The 23,715-nt window shown below is 38.5% G+C and overlaps 1 protein-coding gene across 3 annotated transcripts in view; it reads left to right on the top strand.

Moving 5' to 3' along the window:
- LOC107657298 (MAGUK p55 subfamily member 7) overlaps positions 1-23,134 on the top strand; it is a 112,975-nt gene extending 89,841 nt beyond the window's left edge. For all 3 annotated transcript variants that reach the window (XM_016445340.1, XM_016445339.1, XM_016445341.1), the window contains 5 exons: positions 1,380-1,460; positions 4,573-4,666; positions 9,770-9,878; positions 11,825-11,968; positions 20,331-23,134. In XM_016445340.1, coding sequence (XP_016300826.1) covers positions 1,380-1,460; positions 4,573-4,666; positions 9,770-9,878; positions 11,825-11,968; positions 20,331-20,510 — 608 coding nt within the window. In that variant the 3' untranslated portion in view covers positions 20,511-23,134. The remainder of the gene's footprint in view (positions 1-1,379; positions 1,461-4,572; positions 4,667-9,769; positions 9,879-11,824; positions 11,969-20,330) is intronic.
- Positions 23,135-23,715: the final 581 nt, after the last annotated feature.

The raw sequence follows: 23,715 nt of genomic DNA, 5'->3' as shown, positions 1-23,715 counted from the left end.
TGTATGTATGTATGTATATATATATACACACACACACACACACACACGTATAAACACAGTTTTTACATATGGCTCTGTGACAGGAGCTCCACATTACTCAGTGACCCTGAAAAACAAGAAATAATCTTCTGTTTCCTCATAATAATAAATAATAAATCAGCATCTTGCTCGTCTCCTCTATCACAGTGGAATAAGGATAGCACGTTTTGCACCGTCATGGGCTTCTCATGATGTCATGTGTGTGTTGGAAAGTGTATGATGCATCAAATGAAAATGTATATACTCCCAGCTAGTAGGAAAAACATCTGTTTTGTGTTCTCTAACATATAGATTTTGATTTGTGCATGTCTCATAGCAATCATTAACGGCTAATAGAAAAACCACGCTTGACTCTCCGCATTATACAGTGTGAATCTTGGCCTGTCTTTAACAGGGCCTTGACATGCATGGAGGGATCAAATCTCTGTTGCTGTGTATTTTTGCTGCATTTGTGGCTCAGACTCTGTGACTACAGAAAGAACAACTCAGGGCTTGTAGTGAAAAAGAGATGCAAGGAGGAGAAATGGATGACTCAAATTTTTCACTGCGTTCACTATGCTTGGACTGGGTAATACAGTGAAAATTTTTTTTAAAGTAATATTTGTTTATTTATATATTATATTATATGTATTATATTTGAATGTATAGTGCATAAAGTAAAATATAAATATAAAGTCAATAAAATCAAAATAACAGTACAAAATTCTGTTTTAATTAGCTGTACTTTTTTAAACAATTTTTTGACTACAGTAAATTAAATTTGTAATCCAGCTTCATTTTGTATACACTTTACACTTTTTGTCTACACTACCTATCAAGGGTTTGGGATCAGATCAGCTTTTTCTCACCAAGGCAGCATCTATTTGATCAAAGAAAAAAAAAATGTAACATTGTGAAAATTGCAATTAAAAATGATTGTTTTCCGTGTGGAACGATCCTTCAGAAATCAGTCTAATATGCTGATTTGGTGCTCAAGAAAAATGTCTTATCAGTATTGAAAACACTTGTATTGATTAATATTTTTGTGGAAACTATGATACATTTTTTTCAGGATTCTTTAATGAATATGAAGTTCAAAAGAACAGCATTTATTTGACATAGAAATCTTTTGTAACAATGTCTGTAAAAGTATTAATGTCTTACCCCAAACTTTTGGACAGTAGTGTGTTTTTAATAAAACATTTAATTCTTAAAATAGTCTCTTGGTTTTTTTTTTGTCTGTGTTTTTTGACAAAAATAGAAATGATACACTAGAAAAAAATAGCAGCATGCTAAAATAAAAGTTAAGCAAGATATTAATGGACTTTGTTTCTGTGTGTCTCTCTGTTGTGCTTATCTAGGTCCTACTGGTGTTGGTTTGAATGAGCTCAAAAGGAAGTTGTTGATATCCGATCCACAACATTTTAGTGTCACCATCCCACGTAAGTCCTTCCTTATGTGTGTGCGTTTGTGTGACAGTATGAGACTGATTTTTTTGTGTGTGTGTCATACTCATTACAGTACTGTAGATTACCTTTGTGACAATGACTCTCTCACCTCATCAGTCTGTCACTGCTCTACTTGACATTCCTCTGTCCCCAGCAGCAGCGCCCCTTCCCTTCCTCCAGCATCCAGAAACACACAATCCAGGGAAATACACCAGAGCAGATATTTTTGGGACATATAAATAAGCCTGCAATTTATGTATTTAAACAGGCCGACGCTGTAGATAAATTGCATATTTAGAGGCAGGAAAGTGAGAGACGGAGCTTGAAGTGGACAGTGGCCAGAAAAGCCGTGACTGTTGATATAACAGTTGGATGTTTGTTACATTCGAGTTTGGCTTTAATAGATGTGTCTGATTTAGGCTCTGACACTTTGAAATGCCACTGGTATTGAAATCCCATCCAAAGCGTTTTGCGTTAATGCTGCCTAATTGCTCACAAATGTGACCCCTGCATTGGTCTGTATTATGTAGCCCGGCTCCTCTCAGACCTTACGAAGAATTTAGATAAAAGGGATGGATTCTTGGAAAGGGACTGTTTTGAAAGTGCTTTTTGGTAATCTTTCCCCTTTTATTTCAGTCCTGCCAGCTCCAACTCTCATTGTTAATATGGAGTGATTAAACATTTGAATATTTCTATTTCATTTCTCTAAAGAAGACCAACGTGAACGATTGCTTCACATTTCCAATAACTGGGTCTTTTAAAATGCAAATCAGTCATGGCAGCAACGCTAGCGAGATTGTAGAATACGATTAGTTGGGAGCACTTGAACATTTTGTCTCCTCTCCAACTTTTACTGCTATTTTCCATGATCTTAGAATGAAATTCAAATTCTTTTGCCACACCAAAAACATTTCCTATGCCACAGAGCTAATGCCAGATTAAATATATTCTATTTCTTTCAGCAGTGCAAGGGAGTAACTTTTGTTCTTTGTTTTGTGAGCACCAGCAGTTGGAGGTATAATAACATGTTATCTTATGTCTGTGGTGGGCTGTCATCATGAGAGGGGGATGCCTCTTCATCAAAGATGTGATGGATTGAGGGCAACTAATAATTTACTCCCATCCCACCCAACCCATACTTTCTCTCTCGTCTCTCTCTGTCTTTATCTATAGGAATAGGTGTCCACTTACAAACTAAATGAGCAAATTAGACAGCCGCTTGTCCATTCATTTTATGACCAATTGTACACTACTGCTGAAATTTTTGTCGGTATTTTTTTTAAAGTAGTCTCTAATGCTTACCAATGCTGCATTTATTTGATCAAAAATACAGCAAATAGTAATATTGGAAAAATAATATTGCAAGTGTCACATGGTCATTCAAAAATGATTCTAATATGCTTATTTGGTGCTCAAGAAATGTGGTTTATTGTTATGACAGTTGAGAATGATTGTTCTGCTTGATATTTATGTGGAAAACCTTTTTTTCAGGATTCTTTAAATAGAAAGTTCAAAGGTCAGCATTTTTCTTCATAATATTATAAATGTCTTTACACTTTACCATCGATTTTGAGCAAATTAATTCATTCTTGCTGAATGAAAGTATTAGTTTCTTTAAAAAAAACAACTCTGAACTGTATTGTGTTTATATATTTAAAAAAATACAGGAAAATTACCCATACATGTCATGATAAATAGATAAATAGAGCAATAGAGACCATTCAATAGTGGCCTTGAAAAAGCAGAAGGAAAAAACCTGGAACATGGCGAGTTGGAATGGTGATAAAGTTTAATAGTTTGTTTTGGAGCTGCTGGCGGCTTGCAGACGATTTGTCGGAGGTGTGTTCTACAGTGACCTTTGACCTCCCCGACACTCGTTAAACACACCGCTGTGTCACTCTACACAGCAAACTCTGACCCTGGCTGTACCCGGCGGAGCCATGCTGGCTGGACTGGCACACGCCGACTGATTTAAAGACAGGAGTTTATAAGCAGCTGAAAGCAGGAACGGGGCTAATAAGGGACAGAGTAAACTCAGTGCTGGTACTGTACAGTGTGCTCCTGGGGCTTTACAAGCAGCGTTACACTCACACTGCCCTTTAGAAGCCTTGTGGTGAGGTGAGCCAAGACAGACGCGGTGGGTGTGGCGTCAGACCTTGGAGAGGTGGTTTACTTTAAATAAAATTAAGTGGGAAATAAAGTGCCCACGGGGAAACTCCCTTTAATCAAGGAAATGTCTGTAATGAACATTTCTTCACATGTTCTTCTTGAAGCACCTTTAACCATTAAGTTATTCCACCACAGTGCTCTAAGAAACCCTGCTGGTGTTTTATTTCAGTTAGGGAAACAGTATCTAATGTCACTTAGGGCTGGGTATAAATATCGTTTTTCAGATTAATTGCAATCATCTTAATCACATTCTGTGAATAATCCCAGTATTGATTGTTAAAATCTTATGATTGAGCTTTTGTTAATACCTATTTTTAGTGGCTGTGTGAAAATGTATCTGTAAAGCACCTCCTGTACTGTACCTGTACTGTTCTCATTGTTCATGTAGAAGATACTGTATAGTGTGACCAGTGTAGTTCAATTCACAAACAGTTGACTCTTATGAACCAGTTCCGTTTAGTGAATCCAAAACATGCACTGTGACCAGTGTAGCCCAATTCCCAAAACAATTGACTCTTTTGAGCCAGTTCTTGTAATTCTCTTTTACGGTTCTGAATCATGAGCTGGTTAATCACAATCGATTTAAGATATCCAGCCCTAATGCAATTATATTTAAGTTTTCTGAAGCTGTAGTAGATATTTTTTTCCTCCAGAAATGTGGATGTGCTACAATTTTATGTGGATGGGCTTGTGATTTGTAAAAGCTAGAATACACTACAGCTTTTGCCCAGATTTTTGCCCCAATTTACAGCCTTGCCAAGTCAATTTTATGAGGTGATTTTAGAACACGTAGTGAAATTTTTCAGAAGTGCATGTCTAGTGATTTAAAATCTTTTCATATTTGAAAAGTCATGTAGCATTTTCTATTCGATCTTTAAGTGTGAAACTATACAAAATCAGATACTTTACATTAATTACTTTGTCTTATCTTTCACAGACACATCTCGATCGAAGAGACATCAAGAAAGCGATGGAGTGGAGTATCATTTTATCTCCAAACACCTTTTTGAGGCAGACATTCAGAACAACAAGTAAGTTACCATCCAGCACAGTCTTGCTTAGATTGAAACACACTGCTAGTGTGTATTATTTGGAATGAGTATATGAAAGTTTCTTCTGTGATTTGGATTTGGGATGTGAAAGTTTACCGTGGAGATCAAATAGTCAGTATTAATCATTGAAGGTTAGTGGACCGCTTCCTTTATTCTCAGGATTGTAATTATGTCAACCGTAACCCTGACACAAACACTACGCGGTGGGAGAGATATAAATCTGAGAGATAGAGCCTCCGTGGCCAGTTAGTATTCAACACATCGTCCAGAGCCCCGACTGAACTTAAGTAAATCAGCACCCCAGTCAAAACACTGCACAACCATTTTCACTGATGTCGTCTGTCTCAGACGCTATGGCAAACATTCACCAGCTCTGCCTTTCAGCTGCCCACTATTCTTTCGTTTTTCCACTCCATTTCCTTCAAGCAAATTTTGTGTGTGAGTGTAGCAGCATGATGTGGGCTCAGATCCCTTCTCTGTAAGCGAGAGTGAGAGGGTGTTGACAGGTGGTCTGTTTCTGTGTGTGCGTGAGCGAGAGAGGGGGATCAGACTCTTTTTACCCAGTGGTTCGTAAGCTCAGATTTGTATGGATGGCCTGGTGATGGATGTTTTTCTGCAGCCCCTCATCAGAGGATAAAACAATACAACAGGAACATGAATAGAATGTCACCTCGCCAGCAAACCAGGCATTTTAACTGCCTTGTGGTGTAAAAAACAAGCAGTGGCTTGTTCTGTGGTGAAATGAACATCAAATTGAGTAAACCACAATTATCAGTGTTGAGAACGAGCAAGCTCAAGCAGGTGGGCACAAGGGACTGCAACAGGGATGGAAAGACAATTTTTTCCCCCTTCTGTCAGCATTTTCTCTTCCATTTTTTTTTTAAATCTGTACGGATCTATTCATTTATTTAAAAATATATGAAATGTGCAACTCACAAATACAAAGACTTATATTATCAACTTTTTTTGTAATTTTTAGTTAAAAAAATCATTAATTTTGATTTTTCTTAATATGTTATGTTTTATATATATAAAATAACATACTATATGTTATTATATTTAAAAAAAAAAAGTTATTATTGAGTAGTTGGCATATGTTATTACTTGGGGAAACTTTTTTAGCAAAACTGCTTTGTGAAATGTTAAAACACTTAAAAAAATAAATAAAAAGCGGTTTACATTGGAAAAATATTTGTAAATTTTTCAGAGTGACTAAGATTTGTACTCTCACATGTGTTCAAAATTCAAGGAAAATATATTCTGTTTGGTTATACCATATGACATTTTTAAAGTCATTAAATTTGAACTTTTCTTGAAAATGGTATGAACGATTTTGAAACCAATGCATGAAAATGTTATGGAAAAACCATGTGGAACCAACTTATGAAATTTTTTTTACACCACATGACATTTTGAAGTCAATAAATGTACTGAAAATGATTTAAATGTTTTTGAAAACCATATGAAACCAATTTGAATACAAAGAGTATGTTTCTAAGAGCATTTTAAACCAGACAGTTCCCTTTCGATACTACACTCGTACTGTAATGTTTTTGAAAACCATATGAAACCAATTTGAATACAAAGAGTACGTTTCTAAGAGCATTTTAAACCAGACAGTTCCCTTTCGATACTACACTCGTACTGTGTCTGATAGACGCATATGGGAAAAAAGCCTTTTTTCTCCTGAACTGAAGCCTTTTTCATTCACGCAGTGAAACTGCACGGCCAGTGGTTCGTGCAGTGTATTAAAAAACGTACGAACCAATGGTTAGGCAGCGGAGCTGCACGAGCCTATGGCGACAAAGCCCGCCAGAATGGGCGGGGCGTCTGGCTATGGAAGCGGGCGTTCGCCACAGGATTCTCAGATTTCTTCTCCTTCAGCGACAACTCTACGCTCATCGCTGATCCTGAAAGCCTGCTCGCCGTTGACACGCCTTCGCAGCTGGAATCGGGACCTCAGCACAACTGACCTGCTTCTCCGCTGCTACCCCATGCATGGCGTCACGGACGCCTGCAGATCACGGTGAGTCAGGCCTGTGTAACAGCCCTGGCCCCCGGAAAAAGTTCCCGCTAGATGGAACAGGGCGTGGCCATAGGGATGGTTTGCAGAAGGACAGTTGTCACAACAGATGCCTCCAACTCAGGTTGGGGGGCACTGTGCGAGGGCGGAAAAAGGCTTCCACACCAACTGCCTGGAAATACTAGCAGTATGTCGGTTCTTCCTGCCAGTCCTAAAAGGGCACCATGTGCTCAATCCCATCTCAATCCAGGCTCGCTGAGAGCAGCGCATATACCGGGCAAATTGAACCAAGGAGCGGACATTTTATCAAGGAGCAAGATCCCCTCAGGGGAGTGGACGCTTCATCCGCAGACGGTTCAGAGGATCTGGGAGATCTTCGGCGAGGCCGAGGTGTGGACCTCTTCGCCTCAGAGACAACTCTCATTGCCCAATCTATTTCTCAAAGACCAGGGACGCGTTGGCCCACAATTGGCCCAGCCACCTCCTTATGCTTTTCCCCCGATCGCTCTGATCCCACAGGTAATCAGGCGAGTGAGGGAATGAGAACACAGGGTTCTCCTGGTGGCCCCCCTTTGGATGAACCAGCTGTGGCTATCGGAGCTAACTCAGCTATTGATAGCGGCCCCTTGGCCTGTTCCGCTGAGACAGGATCTCCTCTCTCAAGCGAACGGGACAATATGGCATCCTTGGCCCGACCTATGGGTCCGGCACCTCTGGCCGCTCGACGGGAGCCTTCGAACCTCCCAGAGCGAGTCTTAAACATAATTTCAGAGGCTAGAGCTCAATCTACGAGACGCCTCTACGCCTTAAAGTGGTCTTTTTTTTCTCCACTTGGAGTCTAAACCGCGGCAAAGACCCTCATACTTCCGGTTTGACAGAGGTGTTGTCATTTCTGCAAGAGCTGCTGCAACGCCTTAAAGTGGTCTTTTTTCTCCGCTTGATGTCTAAACCACGGAAAAGACCCCCTTACTTCCAATTTGGCAGAGGTGTTGTCATTTCTACAAGAGCTGCTGGATAAGGGACGTTCCCCATCCACGCTCAAAGTCTATGTGGCTATAGCGGCCTCTCATGCCCCTAGTGAGGGAGAATCGGTAGGCAGAAACAGCGCGGTCATCCGCTTCCTAAGGGGTGCTAGGAGGCTAAATCCGCCTCGTCCCCCTACCGTCCTTTCATGGGATCTGCCCACTGTGCTGAGGGCCCTGAAGGGCCCCGCTTTCGAGCTGCTACAGTCTGCCATCATTCGGTCGCTATCTCTGAAGACTGCTCTGCTTCTAGCACTGGCATCAGTAAAGCGAATAGGGGAGCTGCAGGCACTCTCTATTAGCCCTGCGTCCCTGGAATTCAGGCCTAACGACACTAAAGTCGTCCTGAAACCAAGGCACGGGCCCACTCGACTAGAAACTGTGTTCTCATATGCGTCTAGCAGACGCAGTACGAGTGTAGTATCGAAAGGGAAAGTACTCGGTTAATAACGTAACTTCGGTTCCCTGAGATACGGGAACGAGGACTGCGTTGCTAGCCGTGCTATGTAGCTGCATGACTCAGTCGTCACTTCAGTCAAAGTAACCTGAGAATCCTGTGGCGAACGCCCGCTTATATAGCCAGACGCCCCGCCCATTCTGGCGGGCTTTGGCAGGCTTGGCGGGCTTCGTCGCCATAGGCTCGTGCAGCTCTGCTGCCTAAGCACTGGTTCGTACATTTTTTAATACTCTGCACGAACCACTGGCCGTGCAGTTTCACTGCGTGAATGAAAAAGGCTTCAGTTCAGGAGAAAAACCTTTTTTCCCCATATGCGTCTAGCAGACGCAGTACTCGTTCACGTATCTCAGGGAACCGAGGTTACGTTAGTAACAGAGTACGTTGTATTTGACCAGTTGTTCATTATTCTGCCTTCCAGTGAGAAAATGCCCATTCTCATGTGCAAACACGACATTGGTGTTCCCTAGGAAAACCCTACTCAGGGCTAAAAACAGCATTTAAATGAACCTATAAACCACAGAAGCAGCCTGCACCCCACCATCCAAAATATGCACCGCATCATGACAACAAATGCCACGACACATAAGCCCTGTTTGAGCACATTTTGCCTTTAAATTAAAATTTAGTCACTTCAGGAATTCCTGGTAACCCTTACATGTCACATTAACACCAGAAAACCACCTCTTAGCACCCAACTAAATCAACTTGGCTCACCAGCAAAATGCCTTCAATGAAAGAGTGTACAGGCTTTTAAAACATGTCTAACAGGAGAAGAGTGGCAGGGAGTCACGTTAACTTCTAAAAATGATCGCTCAATCACAGGTTGCTGTTAGACAGCATGGGCCCAAAACTATGAGCGCGTTTATAGTTTTCACTTCAAAGACTTGTTGACATTTGGATTGATACTTGGGGAACAATAAAGAAGCCTGTAGATACAGTATAAAGAACATTTCACCAGTAGTTTCAGTAGTGGTAATTTTAGTGGCCTGAGTTGCATAACCAAATATTCACGGAATATTACAACACCGTGCTGTCGTAAGACTCTTTCGTTCTTCTGGAATACTTTCCATTATTCTTCCACATTTCTTGCTAAGATGGATGTCCTAAAAATACACACCGGTGTTCTGTGACACTGATCAGGGGAAAAAAAATCAATGGATTGGATTGAACGAGAGGCAGATTAAATACTGGAAAAGTGTTTGTTTGTCTTTGTCTTCTCAGGAAGTCAAGTTACTCTTGCTGTTGGCATTCAAGCCTGACTGTGCTGCAAGGAAACAGGTGTTACTGATTTAAACTGTAACATAGAAGATTATATAAAAGAGCCTTGTGTCAGACTGTCTGGAATCGCCATGTGGAGAAGAATGCGAGTGATGGTGAACACACCGTGCATGTCTAAGCAGCCTTTTACACTGAAAGCATCAGGACAGGCTGGGAGTAAATAATAGGTTACGAGTTTCCTGTCATTATCCTGTCCATTGGCTTCTCTTTGTATTCTAGGGTGGGGTCACGTAGACCCATAGGCATTGCTTTGGCATTACATCAAACCTCTTCTGTTTTTTCTGTCTTTTCCTATGCCTCAGGTTCATTGAACACGGAGAGTATAAGGGAAACTACTATGGTACGAGCTTGGACTCTGTACGTTCAGTCCTGTCCAAGAACAAGGTGTGCCTTCTAGACGTACAGCCACATGTGAGTAACTCCTCAAATACACATTCTACCTCTCCATTTTACCTCCCTCTGCGTCACTCCATTCTTCAGTCTCTGTTCCAGATTTATTTTCCCCCCTTTCACAGGTGTGACATTCCACACTATTCCTCCTGGATCTTTTCTGAGATCAGTGTGGTGCAGTGTGGTGTGTGTGTGTGTGTGTGTGTGTGTGTGTGTGTGTTTGAGTTTGCGCTCATCCTTTTGGTCTTCAGGTCGGGCAGGAGATCTAATGTTATCTCTACTAATTGTCCCACGTTTGAAGATTTCCTCAGGCTTTGTGTTAGTCTGAGAGTAGTGTAGGGGAACATGATTTAGTTGGTTGAGTCTTCACAGAACTGTATCAGTGTCCACATTGAAGTCAGTGAAAGACCTCTGTCACCTCTGCCTCAGACCTATCTTACCTTGGTGGTCTGAGCCTGGCTTCTCTCTTAGAGTAGTGAGAGAGAGAATGAGCCAATGGCATGGTTATCTGTATTATGAAACACATTCTTAGTGTGAAGAACCTGTCCTTGTCCTCTAGTTCTTGTTTTCCTATATATCTTATCTCTTATATTTCACACAGTTTGGGAAGTCTGTAATACCAGGAGAGAGCTGTATCTGTTAGCATTCCCATTCATCTCAGTGGCACAGACACCTTTAATGGAGTAAGATATTTGTGAAAATTACAATCATTATTTACTCATTCCAGAGATGTCATTTCAAATCCGTATGCTGTTATTTTAGCCCACGGAATGCAAAAACAGAATTTTAAAAAAGGTCCGTGCTCCTCTACAGAAACATTTCTAAGTGACCATGGCTATCAAACTCAAAAAAAATTTTTTAATTGTAAATATAATATTTAGCCTATACAATTTATAGACTGTGTGTACATTATATTCTTATTTTTCTTATGAAGCCTTATGATAGCTTTGTATGAAGAAGAGACTAAATTTACTATATCTATATCCAGCATAGCTCTCCAATCTCAGTTGAAAGATGGAACCAGAAGAATTTACAATATTAAGAATACAGAATAGATATATATATATATATATTCAGTTTTTCTTTTTTAATAAATCTGCAAAAATGTCAACAATTCTGTGTTTTTCTGTCAATATGGGGTGCTGTGTGTACATTAATGAGGAAAAAAAATTAACTTAAATGATTTTAGCAAATGGCTGCAATATAACAAAGAGTGAAAAATTTAAGGGGGTCTGAATACTTTCCGTACCCACTGTATATACAAAATTAAGCAATTTTTTCCTCCCAAGTTGAAGCGAAAATCTGATATGGCAATAATCTTAAATAAAACAACAGCCAATTCAAATATGCTGTATGATATGGTTTCAAAAAGTATGGACTACTTTGTGATAATTTTATGTTGCTTTTTTGCCATTATACAGCTTAACAGCCCTTGGCCACTTTTTCCTACAGTAAATGACGTTGACATGTTTAAATTTTGATTGAATGATCTCCTAAATGTACTGTGGCAAAAACAGGCAGTTTAATTATAGGGCTAGAAAAACGGTGGAAATGATGGTGATTTTCCAAACTAGATCACAGCTATTGTGGAAAAATGCTACAAAACTTTACATTATGCTTTAAAGCCAATTATTCATTCAGTCAGTTGAAAAATCTCCAAATGAAAAATGTGGTGAAGTTCAGTGGTCTGATTGTTTTGAAGATTTCTTCAGGATCTCGACTACCTGAAGTGTAATGTGTCTGACCAAAGAGCTTTATTTTCACTCATGGAGTCAGATCAGTTGAGCTCAGTGTGAATCAGCTGCTCTGTTTTCTGTCAAAATGTAACTGTGACTAACAGTAATAATGTACAGAAGTATCAATGTCAAACTAAATCATGATGGCATGAGTGATGCTGCTTTAATGACTGCGGTTCACCCTGCTCTCTTTATCTTTCTCCCCTTTTTTCCACATTCTCTCTCCATCAGACACTAAAGCATCTTCGCACAGCTGAGTTCAAGCCCTATGTGGTGTTTGTGAAGCCTCCATCCATCGAGCGTTTGAGAGAGACCAGGAAGAGCGCAAAAGTCATCTCAGGCAAAGATGATAAGAACTCGTCCAACCCCTTCTCGGTAATACACGCCACACACAGCTTTGACTTAAGTCTGTCCATCTATCGTCCTCTCTCATCCTAATTGGATCACTTTTCTCTCTCAGTAGGTCATTGTGGGTATTTAGGTTATGTTCACTGAGTATGTGAAATCTCACATAGTTCTTGGTGAAATAAGAAATAGATTTCATCACTTACTGGCAACATTCACATCATTTATTGTAGTCATTTTCCTTTTGGACCTTGCAAACAACTCCTGGTTTAGTGCGTTAACGTGTCTGTGTGTGTGTGTGTGCACCTCGTGTGTATGTGTTTATGTGTAACCGCTCCCCTGAGCATCAACCTGATATGAAACCCATAAGCTCACACTACACCTGTATGACTGCACTCAAAGAAAACACATGAAATCAATTAACACGTACACCAGACCCTTACCCTGTCCTGCCGTTAGTTTGTGCTATGTGTGTGTGCGATATGGTGTTGAATATGCGGGGTATCTAATGACTTTCCCAGAGTTCAGCTCTTTCCTGTGTATCTCGCTGTGTGTCTGCACCGGGGCCAAGCACGCTTGCTACAGGATAAGTGACCCCAGGAACCCGACTCCACCACACGCAGAGATGGCTTGATGCCGATTGTTACCGCAGAGACATTCTATGTCAAATGTGATTAGGAGCTCCAAACACGTGCTCACCTGTCAACCTGTTGACCCAAAAAGTGTTCAAATGCAATACATACTATTTTTCCGTCTTTTACACAACACAGCCCAGCAACAGTCACTCATGGCAATTTTGCACAATGGTTCAACTGGATGCTAATCATTTTAAAGTTATTTTTATGGGCTTTTTTATGCCTTTTATTAGGATAGGACAGTAGTGAGACAGTATCTGTGCCAACGCTAATCATTTTAACAAATCAGCTTTGGTCTGTTTATCCATTATAATCATAATAATAATAATAATAATAATTCATTACATTTATATAGCTCTTTTCTAGGCACTCATAGCGCTTTACATTGTGAGTGGGGATCTCCTCATCCACCACCAGTGTGCAGCATCCACCTGGATGATGCGACGGCAGCCATAGTGTGCCAGAACGCCCACCACACATCAGCTTATTGGTGGAGAGGAGACAGAGTGATGAAGCCAATCAGTAGATATGGGGATTGTTAGGAGGCCATGATGGTCAAAGGCCAGTGGGCAGATTTGGGATTTTTTAATGACCACAGAGAGTCAGGACCTCTGTTTTATCGTCTCATCCGAAGGATGGTGCTTGTTGACAGTATAGTGTCCCCGTCATTATGATTTCATAGAAGCAACTACTTTCAGTTACACGTGTACCCACAGTTCATCTAGGCTGCAGTGTGACAAATGGATACACGGTAGGGCTGCACAATATTGGAAAAAAAACTGACATTTTGATTTTTTTTTTTTTTTTTTTTTTTTTTTTTGGTAAATCCTTTTATTTTTTCCCAAATTCTGTTTTTTTTTCCCCCTCCAAACTTCGTTTTTTCCATTTTGATTTTTCTGGATTGCATTTTTTTTCCCCATGTTATTTTTTCTAGACTCTGTTTTAATGGTTAAATTGAAACCAAAAATAAATTTTTTGGTAAATGAATTCTGGTAAATAATTTTTCTGGTAAATATTCCTTAAAAAGTGATTTAGTAATAGTTGTATTAATAATAATTTTATTAGTAGTAATAGTACTATCATTACATTAAGTAATGTATTTCTGTCAGTTTCTTCAAATTAAAACTAACTTTCATTTTGGCGGCTTGCTTTGAAGACCTTTAAGTTTCTGTTTGTGTGACGATGCGTTTTTTTTTTCAAAAGAAATGGTAAAATGCTCATAAAGTGCAAAATCATAGGACTCTATATAAAGAATTATAGGAATTTTCACCAGATAACTTGCATAGCTATATTTGGGAAGAATTTTGTTGGGCAGTGCATATGCATACAAAAAAAAAGTAATAAATAAAAGCTGTGAAATTGATTTTTATTTGAGTGCATATCATTTTAGGGTTAAAACATTTGGAAAAACATGAAAAAAATTTACAGGAACCAACTGAAACCTCTTTCAGTAACCATAAATGGGAAAAAAATTATAATTTCTTTCCACTTGAGCTTTGAGAGGTTCATGTTTCCACTGTTTTTGACGATGGGATATGATTATTTTCAATATGACTATATATGACTTTGAAGTATAAGAAATATATTGTAAGAGTACTGTTGTACTGTAAAATAAAGTATTTATAATAATAATTGCGTTTTTATTACATTTTGTCTTAATTTCCTTATTTTCAAATGTTAAACTATCGAGCATTTGTTTTTGCGCTTTGCCAGCAAGAAAAATATGCGCTGACAGTTTCAAAGGTGAAGTAGCACACTGTTAGTTTGCAGCTTAACTTTGAGATGCTGAAATTCTGTATCATGGGCTGCTTGCGTATACATGAACCAGGGTTTCCGTGGGTCTTAAAAAGTCTTAAATTTAGTTGTATTGAATTTAAGGCCTTAAAAAGTCTTAAATTGTACAAGAAGTCTTAATTATGATTTCAAGAGGTCTTAAGTTTGGGGACGGAAAGACCAGAATTGCGATATGGCTCAATGGGACGATTAAACTTCAAAAGGCTATGAAACATGAGCGCTGCATGTTCAAAGTCTGGTGCTGCACTGCTTTGTGTTCTGCCGTTACCAGGGAAACAGTTATATTCCTACCAAACGCGCCACCTGCTGGCAGAGAATGAATGTGCAATTTCAATAAAACTGTTGTTTTGATCAGAGTTCAGACAAATGTGAAAATCCACCCATGTTTTTACCCTGCAAACACACACAGCTTTAAATGTGAACTGGTGGATCGATAAGAAAACAGTACATTATAAAAGTCTTAATATGGGTGGGCGATATGGTCTGCGATATGTCAGGGGAGCCCATGTCTTATTAAGGGGAGCCGAGCTCCCCCTAGCTCCCCCGTAGTTCGCACCCTGAGTGGATCGATAAGAAAACAATACATTATAAAAATCTTAATAGGGGTGGGCGATATGGTCTGCGATAATATCGTAATTGTAGTTTTAACGATGTGCGATTTGACATTATCGAGTATATTGCGAAAAGCAAACAAAACAGACCTACATGCATACATTACGTGATGAAGTCTAGTAAGTTAACATAGGCAGGGCCGTTTCTAGCCATTTTGATGCCCTAAGCGAAATCCCTATTGGCACCCAAACCCAAATAGATTTTCAAATAGTTGTTTCTCGACCAAATATTTTCAGATCCTAATAAACCATACATCAATGGTAGGCTTATTTATTCAGCTTTCAGATGATATGAGGAAAAAAAATTAACTTAAATGATTTTAGCAAATGGCTGCAATATAACAAAGAGTGAAAAATTGAAGGGGGTCTGAATACTTTCCGTACCCACTGTATATATATATAAATTTATTTTCTTGTCACATTCGAATCGGTTGTCATAGTAATTACACCAAATTGTGGTGATTTAGCGCTTTGTCTGTTCCACAAATCTGAACGCATTATTTGTAAATTTACTGTTTTTTGCACAATTTATTATCTGTAATACCATTGTGTAGCCACTGGATGCCTGTATAGCCCTATGTAACAATCCCTAGTGGCTAAGAAATTGTCATCACACATAAATTAATTTTATTACATTTGGATTTGGATACGTTTAGATATTATCAATGGCTACATTTTGTCTTTATCTGTTTTTTGTTCAATTGTTTTGTTGTTGTTTGAAACGTTGATTTAAAGTGTCAGTTATTGCATTATTATTTCAGTCAAACCTATAAAACCCTTTGTTACCCCAAACTACATATAAAAGCCTGATCAGTGGCATAAAACTAATCAGAATGCAGCTACTTGTTCCTTTGTTACTCACTGACGTGTGAACTTGCCCTTTAAATAATGCGACGCTCTGCAATCTATGTGTATGATGCTGCTCCCATTAAGCGCTTTTGGAAGCGAATGAATTGATTCAGCATTTCGACACTTCCGTAAGGATGCGTTAAATTCGACAAAGCGGTTTAATATAGGATTCATTGATCTTGTGAATTAGCGAATTTTACCAATATTTTTAAACTGGCTGTTAAATTTTTATATGGAAATATTACATGACACACTGATCCTTTAACAGTGCATTGGGGCAAAAACGCACACCTTTTGGAAACATGATTTCTCGACTGCCACAAATATTGCCTAAACAAATGACTGATTTTGTGCACTTTTTATTGTACCAATATTTTAAATTGGCCTTTGAACTTAGCTTTATTGCATGGCAAAAAAAAGTCTTACCTTGCCAAAGCACTGACAGAACCTATTGATCTAATGGTGTTGTTGAGCGCTTCAACTTTGCATGCAACAATCAGAGACAGCAATTGACAGCGCTCTGATCCAATGGCATACAGGCATCTTCAGATTGACAGTACTCTAGCCCAATGATGTTGGGGGATCCAGTGGGGGTGGCAATCATATTTCAGGGTGGCCGTGCCACTCTTTATCACAACCCTGCTAAAATATAGTGCCAGTACGTGCGCTCATTGGCGCCCCCTCCAGCTGGTGGCGCCCTAGGCGACCGCCTAGCTTGCGTATGCCTAGAAACGGTACTGAACATAGGTTAAACTAGTGCACGTACGCATTTAGAGTGCCTTCTTTCACTGCATGAATCAGTCTATGAAAATGCATTTAGAATCATCACATAATTCAAGATATGGGGCAGAAAATGTATATATTTATATCATTTCATATCATATCATTTTCATGTCAAGTCAGCATGATTACAAATGTGATATTGATTTTATGCAACAGTTCAATAAACAAGAATTTAATATTAAGATATTTACGTTTTAGACACCATATTGCCTGCTTTTGTTCTATTTTGCCAACAAAAATCATTCCAAACAAAGCCACAGCACTGTTTTGCGTCTCTGACCAACATGACGGTGTTTCTTTCCTGAATTAATCAACCGTTTAAATTATTCGATTCAATCGCAATGACTTACTTATTAACTGTGACTTGCTGCCACCTGCTGGCAGTTTTAACTTCACATTTAAAGTATCTTTTAATTTTTTTTTAATAATTTCAAACAAGTTTTGAATGTTTTATGTTTAAATGCATGTTTTATGCATTTGTAACTGCAGGTTAAAATATTCTATGTCACTCTGAGCTGCATTAAACAGTGTGTAAATGCCACTTCAGATGCAGCTTCTGTGTTTTCACTGCATTGCAAAGATGAATTCTGTTGATACTTATTTCATTTGCTTGGTAACAGCCCAAATGCAAGAATTTGACTCAAAAGATGATGCACACTTTTAGAAAAAATGGCTTAATGGTAAAAATTTCCATAAAACTTGTTGGAAAAGATTAATTTATATCACTGCTGTGAACTGACCACACAGAATATGAAGAATATCAAAAATTCAGTAGTCAGCTGTCCACGGTAGTCCTTAAAATACCAGCATAATAACACACTCAGCGAAATATCGTCTAATTATCGTTATCGATAAAATCCCATAAAATATCATTTTTTGTCAATATTTCACACCCCTAATTTGTTACTTAATTTATATAACAATTTATTCATAATATTGTTTAAATTAATAATTAATACTTTTGACTCATCCATTTTCTTAAAAATGGTTTAAAGGCTAAAATGTAAAGTTTATCATTTGTAAAACTTTTTGTTTTTGTGAAAACGTGTATCTGAACTGTAAATTATGCTTTTTACAGTTTAATATGGTACTATAGGCATTGCCATACCCCGCTTATATGGTATTACATTTATTTGTGTGGGTCTTAAAAAAGGTCTTAAAAGGTCTTAAATTTGATCTTAAAAATCCTGCAGAAACCCTGATGAACAGTGCCGAGCTTCACTCTTGATATCGACAGTGCACATTTATTTAAATAAATCACAGCCTTCACGATTTGCCATCACGTTAAACCATATCCCGATATCCATTTTATTTTGACATATTGTGCAGCCCTAATACATATGCTCACAAATTTATACTAGAAGCGTATTTCATTATTCTTATTTCAACAACTTTGAAACTGAATAGATGCTGGTCACATTAATTCAAACCACTGAATGTGTGATTAGACCACACCATACTCCGCAAAGTTTTAAATTCCCCGAAAGCTCAAGGATTATGCCGTTGTCAGTGGGAATGTTGCCCTGGCTATCTCTGTTATAAGAGGAACTGTACCAAAGGCTGTCCACACAATCCTCAGCTACATCTGCCTGCTTTCAACAGGTCACTGTGGGTACTAGTAAAGGGAAAAAGAAGCTTTTGTAGCTGGCAAAACTTAGCAAAAGTGCATTATAGACCCTGACAGTGTTAAAGGCACCCAGATTCAGCCTATTATAGGTACGTAAGAAAAATTGTGTTTGATGAAATGTCACTGACATATTTTATCCTGGACTTTGCCGTATTTCTTTCCCAGAGAGAGACGCTGCATCTGTTAGAACCATGAACTTGAGCACTGTCGGCTCTGCAAGAAAACAGGCATCCCTTTGTTTCTGTGAATCCAGTCTTCCACTCTATTGTTCTCCCTTTTAGTATTGCTTGTATAACATTAATGTGTAGAAGATCAAAATATCACTCATTCTCTTTTTAGGAGTAGCAAAAAAAAAACTTGGAATTTCATAAAAATTTCATCAGAGGTGGAAGAGCAGAGGGGTTTCATTGTCTGGCATTAAATCGTCATAATGAAGAATGGAAACATAAGCTAAAATTGGAGGAAGGTTTTTTTTTTTTTTTTCTTTTTCTTTTTCCTGTGCTTGGTGAAAGTCAGCCCAGTCCACAGATGAAGTGCCTTTACTTTGGGAATATAAAAACAGGGACCTCTTGACGACCCAGGGATGTCTTTTTTGAACTGGTTTAATGATAAAGGCAGGTGCACTTTATATGATCCAATAAAAATCGATTTTCCGGCAAGGATTGAGAGATAAGCAGACCTTACACTGACTGTGGAGGAGGAGAGCGAGAGGCAGCTTAGTACTGAAGAAATTCTTCTGTTTTTGAAGAGGGAAGACCCAGATTTTGAGTGATAGAGCGCATTAGAACCTTTGAGAAATAAACAATCGGAAAGAAATGCAGAGGAAAAATAGATTTAAACCCTTGAAACTGATCAGATTTGGTAATAACACTCCCCTGGAGGCACAACATCTGTTATACCTCAATTAGCATGAGTTTTTTATTTGATGACAGAATGAAGAAAAAATATATTCAAACCTTGGGCCAAACCTTTGACTGTTTAGGCCAAATACAAGCTAATCCACCACGTTGAACCAGAGCTTTATTAAAACCATGACTAAGTCAATGAACTGCGACTGTTGATGCGTTTTGCCAATAACTGTCAGATTGAGAGACTTTTCAGAACGCCAGCAGCTCTGTGACCCAGATGAAACAGAAATGTTGACTAAATCTCAACTCTTGATCAGGAAAGATTGGAAGGCTTTAACAGAGAGTGGGAGGAGGGGAAGTTGTCGTCTGACAATGGCCATGGCTTCATTAAGCTTGCCGCTGTCTTGTCTGCTAATGCCAAATTCCAACATTTCCATGTGCTTAATTAGCGTCTCAGCAAAATGTAAAATGTTTTAAATCTGGTCAAAAGCTTCTGACTTAGAGTGGCAATATGTTTTATAGCATCATTTCGCTCTCAGTATGGGTCCCATGTTTATGTGTTGTAAAAGTTGAGTCTATATTGGTAAAGCCACTCAAACCCTGCCATGTTCTCCGAGACTGGCACCAAATATCAAGATTGCCCACATAAACACTTATTTAGGACCCACAAGCCCAGAAAGGTCCAAGGCCACACTAGAAAGTCCATAACTAGCCTATACCAAGACTGTAATGTCATGAAAAGAGTACTTGGTGGTGGGAGGTTGATGTGTTTGTTATGAAGTATGTCTGATTTTAGCTTGTATTTTTGCAGTTTTTCTGCGACGTCAGTTTGTTTTGAATGGTAAAAATATTTAATGAATAATGACTGTTGATCATTTTCTTGGGCTTTTAAGCACCAGTGTGTAACATATGCCAGGGTATAAAATTGCGGTCTGTTTATTCACTCCACTGTTCCTGTGATCAAAACCACTGGAGATCCAGACCTCAAACTATAACTCTAACTGTGTAGAACATTAAATATCAGTTTATAGTTTTATCTTTTATCACATGTTGATATTTTTGCATTTCTGCATCTAAAGCAGTTTTATTGTAAACAAAAAAAAGAATGCTTTTTAATTAAGTCAATGTTGAGGGCATCTATGAAAGTCCTTTTTGGAATACTGTGGAAAAGGGTGTTTTGGACTTTTTTGGGGCATATTTTTATGTCCTTAAAAAGAACTTTGACTGAATGTGTTTGTTGTTTAGGAGGAGGACTTCCAGGAGATGATCAGTACTGCTCATATGATGGAAAACCAGTACGGTCACCTCTTTGAAAAGGTCATTGTGAACGATGACCTCACGATTGCCTTCAACGAGCTCAAGCAGGCGCTCAGAAAAGTGGAGACAGAAGCTCACTGGGTGCCCGTCAGCTGGACTCATTCCTGAGCATCAGCACAAAACAGGACAAAAAGAACAAGGGAACAAGGCATCAAATTTGGGGGGAAACTAAGGGAAGGACTTTAAGAACTGTGAAAGATTTTGTTTTATTGTGTATTTTTATTTTTGGCTGTAGATGGTGACAGGGAAATATTTTAATTGTCTTAACACATATGAAGTGGTTTATCTGTTTTTGGAGACTAAAGTGGGAACGTATAGGTTTGTTTTTGTTTTGTCGTGGTGGATATAGCTGACCGGGTGTAACTGCACTCAGAAAGTCAGCAAACGCCTGCTTGTTTAGCCGCTGTTGAGAGAGTTTCAGACTGCCAATCAAGTGGTCTGGTGGTGTTGACCACTCCTTAGTGTATTTTTAACATTAGTTTATAGAAACCAATGGGATGATTATTATTTTTCTGTGTTCAAAGTACACATTTTTGTATTTCAGAACTTGTAGTCCACTGTAGTCCATTGGCCTGTTACTCTGCAGCTAGTTTAATCAGCCCAGCATTAACAATATATATGGGGGGGGCATCAAGTGATGTTCAGTGGGCCCAGAGTGATTTTATTTAAATAGAAAATTAATATATTTTTTGGACACTTACTTTTTTTTTAGCCCGTTCCCTGTTGAGATTTTTAAATTTAAATCAGAGCTGTGAGGATTTATTTAGCCTTTTTAGTAAGTGCTCATGGCTGATCAAAGCCTCAGGGTCCCTGTAGACAGAGCTTTTATTAATGTACAGTATAACCCGATGTGTGCAGAAGCTGACTTCTTTCTTTCAGTTCCATCTATCGGTTTCCCTCTATTCTCTTTTCCTCCCATTTTCATTTACCTTTATTGCCCAGTCCACAAGGACTAGCTGTTGTTGAGGGCAGGCATTTGGAAAGGACATATGAGGGAATGTACTTAGTCTGAGCTGATTAGTCAAGAGTCTTGGAAGCCTAACAGCAGCACTTCCACAATTGAATCTCAGTGAAATTGATGTGAAATGGTAACCTCGAATGTTACAAGGCATTTCAGACAGGATTAGTTCACCCAAACATTAAAATTCTGTCATAATTCGGTTCTATTGTATAACTTAGAGGACTTGAATATAGAACATGAGTCATATGAACTTCAATGGTACTTTATTATTTTTGGTGCTCAACAGTCCCCTTCCAACTTAACTCATGTGTAACACGTACGTAGAAAGAATGTCATGGATTTGTAACCACTAGTGATGCTCTAAAATTTCAGCAACCCAAGACCGAAACAGGTCAAAACGGGGAAAAAAATTGTTTCCAGCCTAAATAGTTTTGATAGAACCAATGACGTTTAATTAACGCTTCTCAGATGATGCATTTTGACCGTGTCACAATCCGTTTTGTGCGCATAAAGTGAATAAGGTAAAAAAGGGTCAACATGTCAGCAGTTTGGTTGTATTTCAACATGAGAAAAAAGAAAGCTAAAGTAGCAAAATGTTAAATTTGTTCAACTGAAATATCAAGAGGTGGCTTATTTCCGAAGACTTACTGCTTTAATTTAATTTAATCATCTGAGAACATTACACCCTGAAGTTACCTAAATTGAATCGACCAACCTTTATTTTCAGTTTTCAACTAAATGACAAATTCAAGTTGATGATTTTCGGTGTTACTGTTAAAAAAAAGTAGTTTTGGGGCATCACTAGTAGCAACATGAGGGTGCGTAAATGTTGATAAAATCGTCATTTATTGGGTGACCTAGGTGAGGTCCAGACATTAAAGGGATAAAGATATGTCATTAAATACATGTTTTTGTTGTCATTTTCTTATTTTAATACATTGGTTTACAATCAAGCAGTGTCAATTTCTCACTCTGTACTGTTTGTGTATTTAGTTTAGTCCTACAGTCCACATAAACACAAATCAAAATCAAGGTGCACTGACGTTTATTCATTTGCTTCACTGTTATGTTTGTCCTTGCCTTCTTTTTCATATATTTCTGTTTTTATTTTCATACAAAACAGATTCAAACCTTTTGTCAAGCTTCAAAGTCTTTCTTAAATGAAATATGCAAAGTGAATATTGAATCCTGTATTTTAGTAATATAACTTTATATCTGGTTGTCTGTCATCTGCCGAGTGATCTCATATGAATTTTGTGGAAGCCTCATCTGAACAACAATTCATGTACCTGTATTGTTTCATTCTGTCAATGATCATGAGTTTACAACCTGTGCGGTTATAAAACATCTCCTCCAAATGGACATTAAATATGTCAATATGTTATGTCCTGTACACTTTTTATTCAACAGGGTTGTGAGGAGAGAGGTGTTTTTGTTCCTAGTCCCATAATTAATAACCAGTGTTTCCTTTAATAGTTCACTCACATTCAGACACAAAGGGCCGGTGGGACAGACTCATCGCTCAGGACTCGCTCACTACTGAGATCTCGCTGTCTGATGGAATGCCAAAACAAACCAGCAGCCAACACAGCGACCCATAATCCTCCAGCTCCCTCTCCATCACACAGTCCTGCCACTGCCGCTCAGAGCTGATAGTGAGCTGATTGAATGTGACTGATGAAAGGGATGGATGACATGAGACAGGAAGATGAACAGGGGTTGAGTGTAGCTGGCCAGGAAAGAGGTAACCATGTTTTTCAAGATTGATAGAAGCCCACTTCATGTGTCACTAATTTCTTTGTGTTTTCATCCTTGTTCTTAGTATTAGTGAAGGGAGAGTTCACCCAAATTACTCAATTTCTTCTGTGGAACACAAAAGGTGAATTATTTAAAGTTTGTTTTGGCTCCAGAACAACATAACCATAAAAGTGGTCTATATGATTTGTGCAATGTTTAGCAAGTGTTCTAAAGTCATACAATAGATAGACTTGTGAAATGTAAAAAATCTTGACATCAACTTTTTTTTTGACACGTTTGAGAGAAATAGCAATCTCTGATTCATAAATTAACCATTCTTTTGAGTTTAATCTTTTTAATGAATCAGTTCGCCAGATTCACAAAACCGGTCTGAATCTTTTGTTCATGAATCAGACAGATCCAGTTCTCAAGTTCAATGACTCAAAGTTACACAGACGTTAACTTGCTGAAGAAGGTAACTGGTGAATAAAAATTTAAAGGGATAGTTCACCAAAAAAAATTTAAATTCTGTCATCATTTACTCGCCTTCAGGTCATTCCAAGTCTATATATCTTTCTGTAAAGCATACAAGAAGATAAGCCCCTCTCCAGAAAA

This window comes from Sinocyclocheilus anshuiensis, unplaced genomic scaffold, assembly GCF_001515605.1.
Source record: "Sinocyclocheilus anshuiensis isolate Anshui unplaced genomic scaffold, SAMN03320099.WGS_v1.1 scaffold159, whole genome shotgun sequence".
Taxonomy (NCBI): Eukaryota; Metazoa; Chordata; class Actinopteri; order Cypriniformes; family Cyprinidae; genus Sinocyclocheilus; species Sinocyclocheilus anshuiensis.
Note: the sequence above shows the minus strand (reverse complement) of the source record. Positions and strands in the feature narration are given on the sequence as shown.